The 18,962-nt window shown below is 41.8% G+C and overlaps 1 protein-coding gene across 1 annotated transcript; it reads right to left on the reverse strand.

Moving 5' to 3' along the window:
- Positions 1 to 100: 100 nt before the first annotated feature.
- Positions 101 to 10,213, reverse strand: slc35a1 (solute carrier family 35 member A1). The gene is made up of 8 exons (XM_041253716.1): positions 9,993 to 10,213; positions 7,687 to 7,864; positions 6,463 to 6,622; positions 5,690 to 5,842; positions 5,122 to 5,188; positions 4,492 to 4,668; positions 2,254 to 2,388; positions 101 to 1,374 (listed from the first exon to the last, which is right to left on the reverse strand). The coding sequence occupies exons 1-8, from the start codon at positions 10,000 to 10,002 to the stop codon at positions 1,241 to 1,243; spliced, it is 1,014 nt and encodes a 337-aa protein (XP_041109650.1). The 5' UTR covers positions 10,003 to 10,213; the 3' UTR covers positions 101 to 1,240.
- Between the last annotated feature and the right edge of the window lie 8,749 nt (positions 10,214 to 18,962).

Consider the following 18,962-nt stretch of genomic DNA (forward strand, 5'->3'; position numbering starts at 1 on the left):
TACACGTAAAAAAATATTCGTTCTAATATCTGTCCAGGCACTAAGAGCAAATGAACAGATTTTCATACACCGATTTTGCACAATGAAATTTCGGCGCTTGTTTGGAGGGGAACACATTTATTTTAAACCACGTCATCAAGCTTGCTTCTGGGATAAAGGAAAGCATGCTCTATTTACAAAGCTTTAACTGTTAACAGTTTTAGAGGAAATAAGTTGAAGCTTTGTAAATAGTACCTTATTTAATTTTTCATAAATTACAATTTGAGGTTTTACAAAGCAATCCATAAAAATAAAAATAACCAAACTCTCAAATGTGTGCGAAACAGAAGATGAACTGTAAACACAAGCCCTGGCCTTGTTCCATGGAGGAGAGGACCGGGCAGTATTTCTTCGCTCCATATCTTGACACATCCAGTTTTTCTTCTCTGCACAGTTTGTATCATTACCAAGCTGGTGTTTTGTAGTTTAAAACCATTTCAAATTAAATTTGAATCATTTTGATTCAGTAAGCAGTTCTTTTCCAACTTGCTTGTCTGTAATTGTGACACCATTTATTGGGGGTTGCCACATATTAACAGCCAATGAATGATAATACACACATTCCAGAATAATGCAGAGTACACTACTCACACTGTGTCAATCACACCCGTGGGTTTGTCTTAATACTTTCATGCAACGTTTTAAAGCAAAACATATAAAAAAATTAATACGTAAACACACAATCATTTTTTTATATTAATTTCCACATGAAACCATTAGTGAATACATTTTTTTTTTTTTATTACAAAACAAAACGCATTCTCTGTAGTGTTTGTGTTTTTAATCTTACCTGTCTAGAGGAAACAGGTTGCATGTGGGTGTGAGTTTTTAAAATGCTCTTACATGCTTCTCCCTTCTGGCAAGGGTATCAGGTATTACTTTTAGTCTAGTCAGAAATGGGATGTTTAAAAGAGATTTAAACTCACAGACCTTTCACATATCTGATCTTTTCACCTTCATATTAAAAAAAATATTAAAATAAAAATCATAATAATTCTTGACATATTATGGCAACCACCATTATGTCCCCAACACAGGAAACCTTTTCAGCCTTTATCCAGAGAACAAGTCTAGTGATTTTGTTGAAGACCACTGCTCTGCTATGTCCTCTGCAGTTTGTAAAGAGAAAACTATTCCTGCTAGAGACTCCCGAGTGTCCGAATCATGTATCCATCCCACTCCCTCAGCACTCCAAAGGAGCTCACATAACTAGCAGCTTCTCCTTGGATTTACTGGAGCTTTCGGCAGTTGCAAGTTTTGTTGTGTCTTGCTTCGGTAAGCCATACATGTATATAGAAACACATACAAGCAAGGCACCAGTGGCAAAGCTCACAGCTGAAATAGAAAGAGAAAAATCATGGATCAAACCAAAAGGAGAGTGGTGCAATTAAGCAGCATCCCTGTCTGAGGCGCTTATAGAAGTTTGTAAATGTCCCAATATCAAAGACCCATCAGAACACATTGGAGGTTGTTGCTTCGTTTTTTGCAGGGTTATAGTGCATGCTAAAAGGTGTTGTTGACCATGACATCTGACCCGAGATGGCTGTCGTATTGCGGTCCTGTAGAAATGAACCATCTCACTGCCACATTGTTCCAAAGGAATAGATCTTTTTCACTATGTTTACAAACCATTCCATCCTACAGGACCTTCCCATGGGGATCTTTTTTTTTGTTCACAAGAACTCCCACTGATGTGTGTTTTTCTTTTCCTGAAAACCTTAAATTGTGCCTAATTAAAAGATTCCATCTGTTGCCTCTAAAGTGTAACTAATTAAAGCTAATTAATCTAATTACACTGGAATACATGGGAGTGTTTGCTATCCAGGTTAAGACAAAACCAAATACATACTGAAACTGATGTGCAACAATTTGTCTTATTTTCAGTGGAGCAACCATGTAGGAGAAAGCATTTGACGGACTTTTGTCTAGTTTCAAAGACCCAGATTAGCACTAATCTTGGTTTACGTTGCCTAAATTAACATGGGGTAGTTCAGCAGTAGTGCTACTCAGGGTCTGTGAAACTACCCATTAATGATTGTGACAGGGGGACGCAGGTTTTGTTCAGACAGTTCCCTTAAAAAGCATGCATATAAACTATGTTCAATCTTCCACAAGCAAAAAAAACCAAATGCTTATGGTGTTTGTCAGTCCCCCACCCCCCGATTGCTGGTTATATAGTGGCTCCAGCATGTACCCTGTTCAGTTTGGACTTACTGATTTGTAAACCAAAGAGGATCACAGATGCAATGGTAGAAAGAATGATGGCAGCTGCAGCAGAAAACCCTTTCATAATATTATCGGTGTACTTCACAACCACCGATGTGTACAAACCACCAACACTGGCCAAAGCTGCAAGAAAAGAAATAAACAAACCATTCAGAGAATAAGGGGATATTAAATTGAAATGAATGCAGCGAGAATATGGTTAACTTAGACACCCATTAGCACTCGTCTTGGGCGGCCTTATCATAGGTAGCATGAAGCAGTATGAGATTAGTGCTAATCAGGGTCTGTGAAACCACCCACTGTGCTTCTGAGGATTACTAGCTTAAAAACCATACGCATACATACACAGGACCCAGCTAGAGAATAGCAATGGCTAGCACTTCAGTTTATACCACCCACTGATTCCATTGCATTTCCAGTTGAGGAGGAGTTTTTGATACTCGAATGCCCAAAACAGGAGTGCACGTGTATTTAGTTTTTTGCTTTATCACTCGTTAGCTGTGCTTATGCTGGGACAAACGACTAATGCAGTGGTTCTCAACCTTTCAAAGTTGGGACCACCTTGGTGTTTGAGTTTTGTACATAATTTGTAGGCTAACTTAACGAAATCCCTGGGCTTGAATCTTCATTACCGCTTTATCAAGGAATGTTTTCATTTTGCTCATTGAAAGTTGGCGATGGCACAGTATACTTTTGTCAAAAAGGTAATTTTTGTTCACATTCTGAATGCTTTGTAGATAAATGGCGTCTCAATGTTGCAAGTTTAAGTTTAGTTCGGATTCAGTAAGTGTAAATACCAGCGGTCCCCGCAATATTTCTAATGCAATTTACAGCACTCACCGAGTAGCCGGCTTCGCTCGATATACATATATAAACACACCGGAATACGAAGACAAAGTGGGGGGGAGCAATTTGAAAAATGATTGGAGAGTGTTGTCAGAAGTAGTGTTAACGGAATTTGTTTTTGGCATCTAGAGAGACATGAAACCTGGCTGAATAAACCCATATAATAACAGAGCTGAAATCGATCATTCACACTGCAGTACAGTTCACAAGCCAGGCTACAAATATATCCTATTTTTGTTCCACATTAACTTGTGTTACTATATGCAGCTAGAAGATTTAGAAGAGTAGTTTTTCGAGATTTACGATTATACTGTACTTACAGTATAAATCTCAAAAAAAACTACTCACTTCTAAATCTTTTGTAGTCATTTTTGTATTACTTTAGTATAAATACATGTTAATTTGGAAAACTATGTGAACGAAAAGACACACATTTGCCCGTTTTCCCATTGGAAATAGTGATATTTTGAAATATCACTGTCCTGGTCACAAAAGCAAAGTTTGTGGGGAATAATAGCCATTTTCTATACTTTTGAGGCATAAGCAATTAGGAAATAACACTTACTACCCAGAAACAAAAATTGTGTTACATAGTGTAGTCGTTTGGAAATAGCCTAGTGAGGCGTACAAAGAAAAGAACGCCATACCTACTGTCAAGCATGGAGGTGGTAATATCCTTCTATGGGGCTCTTTTTCCGCTAATGGCACAGGAAATTTAGTTCCAATACATGGTAAAATTAATTCCATAACATACCAAAAGATATTGGCCAATCATCTGAAGCCCTCTGCTAAAAAACTAGGTTTAAAGCACAACTGGACATTCCAACACTACAATGATCCAAAGCATCCATCAAAATCCACTTCAGAATGGTTAAAGATGAATATAATCAAGGTTCTGGAATGGCCCAGTCAAAGTCCTGATCTAAGTCTGATTGAGAATCTTTGGTATGAGTTGAAGAAAGCTGTGCACATGAGAAGTCCTTGGAATTTGAGTGAACTGGAACAAGTTTGTGTTGAAGAATGTTGAAAATCACTAAAGAATCATGCCAAAAGCTCATTGACAAATACCCTAATTGTTTAAAAGAAATTATTATTGCTAAAAGGTGCCTCAACTAGCTAGTCATTTCACTTTGCTTGTCAGGTTATGATTACTTTTGAATTGGCATTTTTGGACTTTGCAAAAAAAAAAAAAAAAAAAAATATATATATTTTTTTTTTTTTTTTTGTAACGTGAGTTCCTCATCCACAAAAGATTTTTCCTAGAATTATTTGTTTGAGAATTTTTTAGAAATCCTAGATTTCCATTGGGGTATGTAAACTTTTTATTACAACTGTATATAATAATTTATGTTACAAAAGAAAAAGAAAAAAGCTACTTACAGATGACAAAGCAGACCCACGGCGTGTAGCCGTAGAAGAAGCCCTTTTCAATCACCTGGGCTCCATCATTCATATACACTCCTGCCAGCGTCACTGCAATCCCAGAAAGGTACATCTGAATGTTCCGCACCCACAGAGATGTGTCGGAACTCTTCAGGACTTTCTCAAAATAGACGCCTTGCAGCGAGGTCAAAAAGAAACAAGCAGAGCTTTCATTCCAGTTTAAAATGTTATTTAAACTAAGAGCTGGGGTATAAAAACAATGTTTCTATACAAAATGTGCTTTGTAATAGTAAAGGGTGTCTGCCTGTGAACTTTACCCCATTACATCAAACAAGAAACCGTGTCTATTTCCAAGGAGTAATAAAATCACATGGAACTGGTCACACGGAAACTATGTAAAAACACCAGCCAACTTATGAACATTTCTTATTATATTTTCTAACTGGAACATTCTAAACTTGTGTGTGTGTGTATGTATGTATGTATGTATGTATGTATGTATGTATGTATGTATGTATGTATGTATGTATGTATGTATATATATATATATATATTAACCAAGTTAATTCCCCAGTCTGCATGCATGTGGAATTCTAAATATCAAGTGTCAGATGTCAATCAACTCACCTGCAAATCCAGAGCACAAAACAGCAATTGCAATCGCGGCAAAACCTAATAAGGGGTTCTGTTCAACCTGCAAACAGTGAACACAAAGTGTAAGCCAAGCCTACACACTATGCATTGCCACTGCTACCGTTCAAAGTACATCCTTCATGAGCTATTGACATGCATTCAAGTATGTTGGTATGTATGCATTCCTCTCCACAAATCACAAAAAAGATACATCCCTGTCACCGCTGTCAATACATCTGGAGCAATCGATAGCATAAAAAGCAATTCCCATGAACTACATCCACATGCACAGATGGGAAGTGTAAGGCTGACACACTTTACAACAGCACATTTCACACTTCAGAACAAAAACTTTCAAATGAATGAACAGAACGATAGATGTGTGGTTCTCAACAGATAAAGCTAAAATCAAAGTGTGACATTTGAACAGACTGGCATCTCCCCACTATATTCCTGTGGCTGGCATAATACACAGTAGGAATAACACACTCACAAGTAGGTCTGAAGAGGAATACTGGTAAAGACCTTTTCGTTTCCAGTTGAATTAGAAACTGCTTTTCACCTGAATATTGGTTGCCTCTGCAGGTTTCCACTGGACTAATGTGACCCCTCCACACAACATGAAGACAGAAAACCACTGCAGCTTGCTGAGAGACCTGTTCAACATAAGCACAGTGCAGAGAGCCGTGCACGGGATCTTTAGCTGGTACGTCACCTGAGAGGAACAGGAGGGGACAGGAGCACCTGTCAAATTCTGAATATACTGGAGCAATACTTACCACATTCCATGAAAAGAAGCTGTTTTAATGATTTAGACGAGGATCAGAAACCAATGCTATAAAAAACAGTAAAAACCTTAAAATCTGACAGGACTTAATTATAACAAGCGCTCCAGATAAAGTGTGTCTAAATCTCCAATTTAGACACATTAGTCCTGAGTACTTTCAATAAATACTGTACTTTAATGCTAACTTATGCGGTGTGCATCAACTACAGCCTTCTAAACATTCAATTAACAGAGAGGTAAATTGGTAGAACAGGTTAGGAGCTCTAAGCCAGCACAGATAAATCAAGAATCCACCTATTCAGCAGTCACAAACATGCATTGCAAGAGAGTGGATTCAATATATAATTGAAAACACGTCATGTGTTAGGGTTAGACGCCGGGAACCAAAGTAGTACAAGAAGCCTGATAATATGCAAAAGCGAGCTGTGCAGCAAAACTTCTATGCACATTTGTTACGCATTAACTTTAAAACACCCTTTCCGCAGCTTACCTGGAGTGCTGATTGTAACCTATGGCTGATCACACCTGAAAGCAGGAAAGTTACCCACCTGGTACACAGCTGCGTCGAGATTGCTTAGTGCCACGAAGGCCATATTGTTCTGAATGCCATACACTACAGATGGGACGCTCAGCTTGAGCAGCTCCTTGGGACTTCCAAATACATGTTCTCTGATTGAGGACAGCATTCTGCCAACACTTCCAGTCTCTCTGTGAACAACAAGTGTTAATGCGTCAATGGGCACGGACAATGCAGCTCTCGCCTTGAAATTAGATTCTAATATGTCCTACCCTCACCACTCTGCGTAATAAAGCCGCTCCTACCCCTTGTTCCAAGACTGTTTCCACATCATTTCCACCTGTCTGCTTCTGGTTTCTGTGCTGCACTTAAAAGTTTTGGCTTGGGTTAACTTTACCAAGTCTTTCTGAAGTACAGTACATGGAGCTAACAAAAACAACTCCAGTAAATCTCACCTAATATATTATTGCTCATTTCACTGGTGTGCAATGTTCCTGCAGTAAAGACGCACACGTTACGGCAAAGGTGCGTTTGATTTTTTAATAAGGTATTTGAAGCTGATACAGAAGAATATTTACAGAACGCTCCATGCTGTCAACTTCCTAGTCACATGAAAGAATGCAATTGCCACTGAAAACACATGAGTCACAGGAAAAGCTGTGACTGATCCCGAAACAGGAGCGGATACGTCTAGCTTCCGGGACATTTAGGGCATCATCTGAAAATACAATATGTTAAGGATTTATTTTTCCTACAAGGACTCAAACTCCCGAAAGCAACTCCCATGTGCCAAATGCATTCCTGAACATGAAGTACAGCATGGAAAAAGACTAAGATATGTTCGCTAATTTCATAGTTTATAAATGCTATGAAAAAAATACCATTCAATAGAATCAAACATAGCATGCGTCACTTTCAGATCTGAAAATGTGATATCTCCAAAGTGAGGGTAATACAGATCAGGTAAGACTTACTGGAATGATGTTGCTAGCCAGATGTTCTAGGCTGCATGAATCCCCTGAACCTGTCTTTGTAGCTCACTGCTCTTAGCCCTGGGATTAGTCTGTTTGCTCTGTGTTGTACTCTCTCCACGGTCACCATGTCCTTTTGCTAATCTGGAGAGCACTGTATTCTCAGTGCTTTTACCATTGTGTTATACAACCACAAATTAAAACTGAGTCAGCAAAAAATAAGTACTGGATAAACACAGCAAACACCAGGGCAATACAACAGATGAAGGAGGCGGAGTACGTACTTGACTAGAAGCCCAATGCTTATGAAGAGCTTAATAATTTCAGTGGTACACACTGCGGTGGTGGAGAAGTACAACTCTGATGAAACTGTTCTTGTGTAACGCAATGCAACAGTATAGGTCGCTGCCACCAGCGTCATCACTGTCAGGCAATACAGCTTGAACAGGATGCTTGCATGTTCTGAAAGAAGTAAAGCAAAGATGTATTAAAACAGCGTACTGTATGCTGTACATCAGCGGTTCTCAAACTGCACTTAAACTGGGACCACAATTGAAGTGACTTGGACCTACTAGCTAATAATACAAAACTAATTTTTAACAATACATTTTCTAATCCCTTAACTACAGAGACAATGGTCTCACATATGCGCAGGGACAGAGAAAGGCAAGTATCTCGGAACACAGCGTTTACATGAACTATTATGAAACAAACAGAAAACATACGCACATCCAAAATCTTAAGGTGCATGTTGGAAAGATTTTAAAGTTAAACAAACATACTTAAATATCATACTCCAAAGTGTTTAGATTTTATTATACCCAAGAAACGTTTTGATCTGCAACAGATCTTCATCAAGACAAACAACATAACAAACACCACAATATAGACACAATTGGTTAAATTATAGTTGTTGAAATGAGACATAAAAGATGAAAGGAAAGCAAAGTCGCATGCTTCTTCTTTTGGCTTTCAGAGAAGCATAGTTTACTGAAGATAAAAGTTCTGAGTTGCAAAGTTACAACCAGACATCTTAAAGGTTACACGGTGACACCAGTTTGCAGGTGTCCTCTCAGTATTCTCAGTTTAAATGCAGTCTCTCAATGACATCATGATACTTCCTTAAACCAATTAGAAAAAGACACAGATCTCTTCTCACTTGGTTGATTGCCCATTTGTCCTAACCCTGGCTTCAAAGCATCTGGTTCAATCCAGTTTCTCTTTGAAGTAGTCAGTTTTTATAACCCTCATAAAATCAACTGTAATTTACTAAGAAAATCTGTTTTATTACTAGTTTGTACTGTCTAGGTAGGAATTTAAACAGAATCTAGCTTAATCTTTAACCCATTCTGCGAGTTGTATTCTAAGACCAACAATTCATTTATAGCTAAATCAAATGTTCCAACAATTGTCAATAACCAAAAGATGAGTAAAAAATAACAGCATTAATTAACAAATTCCTCACAAAGTGCCGATTACGTAAAACATCAAATTATGTATCTAAATTAGCAAATAATCTCCATATACAAACATATTGTGTGAAGACAATACCACAAGCATATGTTTAAAAAAATAAGTCTACACAATTACACTTATATAGCAACAGTTGTTACAAAGTATATACAGAATCCAAAAATTGAAGTACAGGACGATTGTTTATTATAATGGGTAAAAATATATATATATATATATATATATATATATATATATATATATATATATATATATATAGATATATTTGTATTTTTGATTTTTCTTTTACTGCTATCCTGGAATAACTCTTAAAAAAAATTTCAAAATTATTAGTTCACTTGAATTCTCCAACTGTTTAAAAGCTGAAAACTTAAGAGGAGGACCAAAAGCATCAAACTTTGTTAAGTTCAATTGATATTCGTTTGATAAGTAGTGAATTTACGAGATAGAATTCATCACTCCGGGAGTCTATCTTAATTTATAGACCCTTTCGGATTCATTTTAATTCATAAAACGAAGTATGAAAACCTCCTTTGTTAGGAATAATTACAATTACTTTATAAAAGTATCGCTTGGCGCAATACCGCTTTGTAGTTTTCCATTGACTTAACGAACTCCAATATTAAATACTACTGTAAGGCTTCCGACAGACTTTTGCGATATCATGTTGTACTTTCTTTGATTACGCGATGCTTTATAAAACAAAAATGTGTTTCATTTTGTACATTTTTTTTTTTTTTTTAAAGCTGAAGAAAAAAAGTAACACAAACATGACAAACAATGAGAATGCGTGTTAACCCTTGCTAGTCAGTTAAATTGAATACTACAGACCACAGTATAACCCGGTATTCTGATTCAAGAGAAGGTCAACGCATAAACAGATAGAGATTTTAAATTTGAATTTCATAAAAATAATACCTTAGCCCATGTGTCTTTAAAATAAGGCAATATTACCTCCAGTTACAAATCTTAATAACATGAGTCATTACTGAGACTAAATCCACAATTCACTAAATTCAGCACAGGTACCATATCGCTTAAAACCAACGCGATTTCACTCAAACAAATAACGACATCAAATACATAAAACAAAGACGTAAATAACGGTATTTCTCACCATTCGCCATGGTTGTGTGTGTTTTATATCACGTCTTTTAGAATAATACTAAGCAGCAAAGAGATCTTCAGTGACACCTGTGCAATACTTGCATTTCGACTAGTTTTCCCAATGTGGCAAACGCCAGCAGACCACTGGCAACACGAATCATTTCACCCTCCTCACCCCTCCTGCAGCACCCCGACACTAACACTCTTCCGCCTCGGCATACCCCAACACCAGGTCTGAGACGACCCGGCATGCTTTGCTCCCAGCAGAAGCGTCGTTCTAAAGCTGTGTCTTGATGCGGTGTCTCCCTCTTTTGGCAGGAACAGTCGCTCGTATTAGCTCTTGTGTGCAAGTGTGGGTTTTTATTGTTATTTTTTTTATTTTTTATTAATCACTTTATTATTGTGACCAATTTTTATATTTATTTTCTGCACCAAAAGATAAAAAATATATATATATATATATATATATAGGGGGTTACATTTGCGGAATATATATATATATATATATATAGTTATTTAAGTTATTTTCCTGTTGAAAGCATTCCAGGCAGGCAAGGGACATTATGGACCTCAAAGCCCAGATGGCCCAGGTCCTGGACCTCTTGGCCAAACAGACACCTGTGGCTCCAGCCACAGTCTCAGCTCCATTGCAGCCCCATTTTCCGGACACAAGTGATGGCTTCTCGCCCTCAAAAGTTCCCGGCCTTCCCAGACTTCATGGTGGAGGTACGTTCCTCCTGGGATTGTCCGGCCTCAGGTCCTAGCGTGCTAAAATAGGCCTCATAGCTTGCCTCTCTAGAAGGTTGCAGAAAAGCTTGGCCTAGCGGAATTCCCCCCAGTATACTCCACCATTGCGGCCCTGGTTAAGGCCCCGCCGGTGAGTGGGTTGGCTAGAGACCCGACATGCCCAAACCCTCAATGCAAGGTGACAAAAATACATCTCAAAACAGGCATATGCAGCAGAGGCACAAGCAACTCGCCTGTCAAACACAGTGAGCTATGTGGATGGAGCTCTGCACGAGACCCCGCTCCCTGAGCCGGTAGCCACGGAGCTACGTCTCCTGTGTAGCACGCTGCTGCAGATCTGCAGTCTTCAAGGGCAAGCTCTTGGCCATAGCCTGGCTCGCTTGATTGTGGCTAAGTGTGCCTATATCCCCAGAACATACCTTTGGGTTAGTCGTGGAGAAGATCTTACAGAGATCCCACCGCGAACATGAGGCGTCCCGGCAGGTGGCTGAATTGCTCTCTCCCCATGCTTCCGCATGGGGCAGGTCGAAACACTGGCGAGCTCCTCAGATGTGGATTGTCAGTAGGACAGTTCCAGTCCCCACGGCTCCATTGGGTGACCTACAGGTCACACCAGCAGCAAACAACCAGGCCCACCCGGCAGGCAGAGGGAACACGGGACGTGACCAGCCCACACACCAGCATCCCAGGAGGCATTTCCAGGGCCAGCGCCCTAAACAGCCACTCCAAACTGCCCCGCTGCAGCCTCAGCAGCCCGAGCAGGGCTCCTTAAGGCTGGAGGCCTCAGACCCCCTTTTTGGCAAAAGTATTGGCGCGCTTGCACCTCAGACACCTGGGTGCTCGCCATCGTGCAAAACGGTTGCAAGCTTCAGTTCCGCTTGGGACCATCCTTTTGAAGTATCACAAAATCTTTCATGACAGACCCTCTGCAGGCCTCGGTACTTCAGAAGGAAGTGGCCGCCTTGCTGTGCAAGTGAGCCATTCATCTCATGGACCCCACCTCCCATGGAGAGGGGTACTACTCTAGGTATTTTCTGGTACCCAAAGAAGATGGCAACTTTCTCCCCATCCTAGACCTGAGGCTGATCAATGGGCTGTTAAAAGAAAGGAGGTCCCAGATGATGACTCACCATCACATTCTCCAGTCCAATCAGTCTCGACGACTAGTTGATCTGTTCCCAGTTGGGAGAGGGAGCAGTGGCCCACACGGCTGTTGTGACAGAGCATCTGGCAAAGCTGGGCCTCACCATCAATGATGCAAAGAGTCGGCTTACACGAGCGCAGTGCACGACGTACTTAAGGCTCCGACTGGACTCCAGTATGATGCACACATACCCGTCGGATGACAGTTGCAGCTATCCAGGGTTGCCTCTACCAGTTCCAACAGGGATCGCAGGCCATCCTCCTATTGTGCCAAAAAGTACGGGTCTGATGGCCTCAGCCATATCAGCCATTCAGCTGGGTCTGCTTTGCATGCACCCGCTACAAGCGTGGCTCAATGCGTTCCACCTCAACACCAAACACGACAAACACCATCGGCTGACTGTGTCTCACGCATGCTTGGCAGCCCTACGCTGGTAGAGGATGATGACCTTTCACCTGCGCGAGGGTGTGCGAATAGGAGTATTGCTAAACCACCAATGGGTGACAACAGACGCCTCCAACTTGGGCTGGGGGATGGTCTGGGAAGGCAGAGGAGTATTCGGATCCTGGCCACACTGCTGGACATCCCTGCGCATGTGAAGTTGCATGCAGTCTCCCTTGCTCTCCACCACTTCCTCCCAGTGCTGAGGGTTACACATATGTTGATCTGGACGGACAACACGACAGTGGTGGTGTATGTAAACCACCTGGTTGCATCGCATGGCCTTCAGGCTATTAACATGGGCTCAGAGGAACTTGCTGTCCCTATGGGCGAAGCACATTCCCAGAGTGGTGAACTGGGCAGCGAACCTCTCCAGGAAGGGTCTGCATCCGTCAGAGTGGCGACTCCACCCTCAGGTAGTGGAGCGTATTTGGGAACGGTTCGGGAAGACGCAGGTCGATCTCTTTGCCTCGGCAGAGATGACGCACTGCCCCCTGTGGTACTCCCTCCACTGTTTAGGCGGTCCACTCAGCGTGAACACCCTAGCACACAAATGGCCCAAAGCATTTTTATATGTTTTCCCGCCTATACCGCTGCTCCCAGCCTTTCTCGAAAAGGTCCAGTTAGAAGAATCGTCATTTCTCCTAGTGGCTCCCCAGTAGCCCAGGAGATTCTGGTTTTTGACCCTGTGCCAGCTGTTACACGGCCAGCCCTGGGAGATCCCACTCTGCATGGATCACCTCAGTCAGACGAGAGGCACTCTTTGGCACCCACAACCGGGCAGGTTCCGACTATGGGTCTGGCCCCTGAAAGAGACCTCTGGTTAGCTCTAGGGCTATCAGATGTGGTTCTGGGTACATTGCAGTGTGCTAGGGAAGACTCCACTAGGTCTTTGTACACCTATAAGTGCAGGTATTTCCAAGCTAGGTGTCTGGCTAGAAGCCATGACCCAATATCTTGCCCAATGCCAGTCATCTTACAGTTTCTGTAAGAACTGCTTGATGCAGGAAGGTCACCTTTCACATTGAAGGTGTATTTAGTGGCTATCTCGGCATGCGATTCGGTGTCTCCAGGTGACCATTTCTTTGCTACCTGATTTCTTAGACGCTCTGAGATTATGTCCTTGCAGGAGGACTGTTCTCCCCGAATGGAGCTTTAATATTGTATTGGAAGCTCTCACGAAGGTCCCGTTTGAGCCCATACACTCCACAGAGTTGAAGTACCTGTCTATGAAGGCAGCCTTCTTTGTGGCTATCACCTCCGCTAAGCATGTCAGTGAGAGAAAGGTGCTGTCTGTGCACAGCTCCTGCATGTGTATTTGGGAGGATGGCAGGAGGGTGTCTCTGCACACCAACCCTGCTTTCCTCCCCAAGGTGATCACAGCCTTCCACATTAATCAGTCTGTGGAACTGGAGTCCTTCCATCCACCAGCATTTGCTTCAACGGAGGATGAGAGATTGAATTTCCTCTGCCCAGTGCGGGCATTGAGATGCTATGTGGATAGGACAAGAGCTCTGCGTCAGTCTGACCAGCTCTTTGTCTGTCAATGGACATGGACCCTAATACAGCCCCTCTCAAAGCAGCGTCTGTCACACTGGATTGTGCACATAGTCTTCACTGCGTATGATGGTGTGGCTTGCCCCCTCCTGGCAGGGTAGCCACACACTGCACTAGAAGGTTGGCTACATCTTGGTCCCTATTCGATGTCTGATATTTGTATTACGGCTGGCTGGGCTACGCCGCATACTTTCTCCAGGTTCTACCATCTTAATATGGTAGATCCTGCTCTGCCTTTATTAGGCACAAGGGTTCTTGAGGGTGTAAGCTCACACTGCTACATTGGGTTATTCAGTTCTGATGCATCTCTTATATGCTGCCGTTCCTTCTCCTTTGTGTTTGTCCTGTCTATCATTTCATCACCTATCCACCTGGGAGAGGACATCATCCCAAGAAACAGAGGGAGGATACTGTTAGATGTGAGAGACCCTGATCCTTCAGAATGATGTGGCTTGGATGTGCTGATTGTCCAGTATTGATAAGTAGTCTTTTACTGGGACACCAGACCATGGACAGTGGTGTAAGGTGGTCTCCCACGTGAAGAGATGGGATTTTAGAACTATATTCATATCTTTCCCTCTCGTTTTCTCTCATTTCAAACCCTACTATCTTCACCCTAGGACGGCTTCCAGAGGGCTTTTCGCTGCAGCGAGACCATTCCGTCCATTTGACATTTCTTCCCCCTGCTTGAGTCGTCATTTTTGTGACGTTATCTTTTATTTTTTAAATCTTGTTTTTCAACTCCAGTATTTCAACATTATTATTTTTTTTTTAAATTGTAGATGCTTACCTTTGTCCTGCAAATATAGTGGAAACAATAAAAGCTTCCTTCATAATACTTACTTGAAGTTGTTGGTGTGCCTCCTTGCTGAGCATCTGCTGTGCGGAACCCCGGATCACAACCTGTGCAAAGGAATATTAGAATGCTTACATGCTTATAACCTCGGCCCTGTGCAGTAACCTCCCAGTGAGTCCTGGTGCTCACTAGCGGTGTAATCTAGGATTCGAGGAATATACAGTGATACTTGTTTTTCTTCTTTAACAAGGAGAACAGGAAACGCAAGATAGTTCTATGTAGAGAATGTCTAGGTGTGTGCAGAAACTCAGTTAGCTCAAGCATTGTAGATAATTGTGGCAACAGCTCCTTCCTTTCCCTATTACGTTTGTATAGTCTCAGTTGTTGCCTATCCAGTTGTGATGAAACTTGAATAATGACAGTATTTAGCAGAAGTTGTTCAGTGCATCATGCATGTACGTCTGGCAAACAAACACTTAACGAAGCCGCAAATGTAAAAGGGGCTAAAAAAAAAAAAAATAATCAAGAGATCTGAAGAGTGAGACCAAGACTGAGTCTCCGAGGTGATAGGAATGAAATTGCAGAGTTTGAATACATTGCCGTCTCTATCCATGCTATGAGTGCTGCATGTCAGTGCAAGCTACTAGTGAGTGACTAAGAGGAGAGCAACTCATTCAAATAGGAGGGGCAAGGGAATTGAATGCTTCATAGGTTAGCATGAATCCATTCTTTATTGTACTGTGGCTTCCAGAGTCAGGAAGCAAGGAAGGGGGGAGTAACATGCTGAAGTTTGTGATTTCATGTCAGGAGTCTAATTGTTCTGAAGAGATACGTGAACATTCCTGGATGATTGCTAGCTGTTGTACCTGTAGTTTCTTCAGGGAAATCGAACATTGAGTTCCTGGTGAAACATTGTTTGTCTTTAACACTGCTGCATGAAAGTTACAAACACTGGCAGTAAGTAACCTTTCACATGGTCCGCTCAACTGAACCACGCCCACATCCCTTCTCATGCCAACAACGACTCAAATTTGTGGCTTCGCTTCCCACTATACCGTAATGCTGGTATTTGATGAATGTTCCTGTTTTCTCCATTTTTTTCAAGTTACACTTCTAGTAAATTTATATCACTTTCTTGCAGCAGCATTTTCCTGATTTTCAATGAACACGTCTTTGATTTCATGAATAACATTTTGAAATGTGGTTGTCATTTTCATTAAGCTGCCAGTTTGTGTGCTGTGGTGAAGTTAGTTAAGATGCACACGCAACCTGTACATAATAATCTTAGAATCTTACAGCTGTACATAAGACTGCAAACTCTGGGAGTTTTAACATAATCTATAGGGCTGTAAACGGCTACTCCTCCTCCTCCTCCTCCTCCTCCTCCTCTCCGGTCCTGCCGATTGAACCCAAGGTCCGAGCCCCCCCTTCGGCCTCCCCTTGAGAACAACCTGAGCAGGATCTCTCAGTTCTCCTCAACCCCCCTGCGATCCGCGTCGAGGAGGACCCTAGACGCGATGACGCTCCACACCCTCCACTTCCCCGCCCTCGTCTCCCACCGAGACACCGCTTGACGGGAGCCCCTCCAACCACCGGAAGGCGTGAGTCCCCAGTGGGAGGCCCTGTACTCCCTGCTGGTCTCCAGGGGAGCTGGGGACTTGGGATGGAGGGTCTTGCACAGAGCGCTCGCGTCAGGAGAGATCCTGCGTCACTTTACCGACTGCACTCCCACTCAGTCCTCTTACGATTTGACGATGTTTGGTTCTATGTGGGTGTCTGTCTGTGTATTGCTGTCACTCTTTGTAATTGGTTTTACCATTAGCATGTCTCTAACTTTAGCCTAAAAAAGCAACAGTGTTACTATTTAATCTGATAAAGAACACGAGAAACAGAAATCAAAGAACAGGAGAGTAGTATTCCGTTACAGCTTTTAAATCTGGTGCACATATAGTCTACAAGCTGGAGTTAAAAAAGAAAAAAAATGACACCTTGTGGCTAACCCTGTGCTGTGGCTAACCTTGTGGCTAGAGCATGTGTTAATCATTACAGGTGGGGAGGCACTAATGTTGGCAGAGGAAGGGCTGTGGACAGGGTATAATGTTGGCAGAGGAAGGGCTGTGGACAGGGTATAATGTTGGCAGAGGAAGGGCTGTGGACAGGGTATAATGTTGGATGTGAGGAAGGGCTGTGGACAGGGTATAATGTTGGATGTGTGGAAGGGCTGTGGGAAGGGTATAATGTTGGAAGAGGAAGGGCTGCAGATAGGGTATAGTGCTGAAAGAGGAAGGGCTGAGGACAGGGTACAATGTTGGAAATGAGGAAGGGCTGTTGACAGGGTATAATGTTAGAAGAGAAAGGGCCGTGGACAAGGTATACTGTTGGCAGTGAGGAAGGGCTGTGGACAGAGTATACTGTTGACAGTGAGGAAGGGCTGTGAACAGGGTATACTGCTGGAGTGGCTGTGGACAGGGTATAATGACGATATGTCAGCACCACTGTCACTGATTTCCCCACTGCTAGAGTGCCTTTCCTGTAGTGCTCTTCCTGGGCACAGGCACTTCATTATAACAGGTGGTGTACAATGGTGTGACAAAGCAGACTTCCAAAGAGGAAGAGGAATTTGACTCTTACTATGTAATTGCTGTACTGACTTGCAGTTCCCTTCATCTTCTCCTCATCAGTTCTGACCTCCTCCCCTTCCAGCAGGAGCTCAATGTCTTGTTGCAGGAGGAGTTCTGAGAGGTTACCCTGGAAGAGTCACAGGTGGGCCACAATGAAAATGAGAACACTCAGCAGCACCATCTCATCCTGGAACCCTGACTAAAATAGGGTTATCATAAGAGATATCTATCTATCTATCTAATAAGAGAACTGATTTGCACAGGGAAGTCCAGTCTTGATTGAGCATGTCCACAGATACGCTGCTTGCATACAATAATGGAACGGAGGTAGTGAGGAACAAGGTCCATTAATGACGGTCTCATATTGTGCAGTTATTCATTGAACATCCAGTAATCAAATTCTAGTGTAAGGTGTACCCTTGACCAGCATTGTGTATGTGTGAGGCTTTAGAAATAGAGAATCAAAAAACATTAAACGAAAAAATTCAATAAAAAATGTATTAAGAAAAATCTCGAAAAAAATGAATAATAATAATTTTAGAAAAAGCAGATGGGTGGAATCATGTGATGATCACATTGAGTATATGCTGTATATTCCTTGGTGCTTACAAAGACCTGCGCTTCGGGAACAGCAGTGTTAGCCTTCACTGAATTTCAACTGTTCCACCCTTGCTCCAAGCTCTTTCTGCAGCTTTTCCACTTGCTGTGCACATGTCATCACATCAGACTATGGAAATGAAAGGGGCACATTGTGCGATGCATATAACAGTTGTTAAAGACAGAAACAACACAAACAGATGGAACAGTCACATCGATCAAGACACAATGACTACATATTCTATTTCTGTAAGGGGATAAAAAAAAAAAAAAAAAAAAGAATTAACACACACATGCTACAGTTAGATGTTCAATATTACTAAACTAAAATAGATCCACTTAAACTTCTGAGGCCCACAGGGTGTAACATTGACATGTTTAAGATGCATAAATTATTTCAGCATACAGAGCACGTGGAATGCATGCCACTCACCGGAGCAGTGATCTGTCAGCAGCGCAGTCTTTTTAAACACCTCTTCTGTTTTACTATTCCAGACTAACAACCAGTTAACCCAAAAGAGCTCTATTTGAAGTTGATGACAATGGATTGAGGCAACACTCTACCTCTCTCCATGATGAGACAATGGGATGATATAACATCTATCTCCCTGACAGTATTTATCAGAGACAACATGTTATTTTCAACTTACCACAATCATTTGCGAGAATGCTTCATGTTGTCGAACATTATATATAATGCTTTTTTCAACAGGTGCGGATGTACTTGATGATCGGTGCCCAGGGTGTCCTTGCTGTCCAGTTTCTCAATGACAGCTGTGTAGCGGTATGCTAGCTGCTGGGAGTCCTGTAGTTCTGATTCAATGTGTTTGCAGGTCGCTGGAACAGCCTCATTTAGGATTGCAGACACTAAACATGAACATTACACAAAGCTTTTCTTGTGTGTTTATCTGCAGCATGTTATTAAACAAACATATATGCAGTGTATATAGAAACATCTGCTACAGTACATTAGAAAGGTGTATTAAAAATGTCAGGAACAGAGAAAATCTGTAGTTTCACATTTAAACATCACACTGAAATTCCAACCAAGCTATTTCAGTTTATATTTAATTCATT

The sequence above is a fragment of the Polyodon spathula genome, chromosome 6, assembly GCF_017654505.1.
Source record: "Polyodon spathula isolate WHYD16114869_AA chromosome 6, ASM1765450v1, whole genome shotgun sequence".
NCBI classification, from domain to species: Eukaryota; Metazoa; Chordata; class Actinopteri; order Acipenseriformes; family Polyodontidae; genus Polyodon; species Polyodon spathula.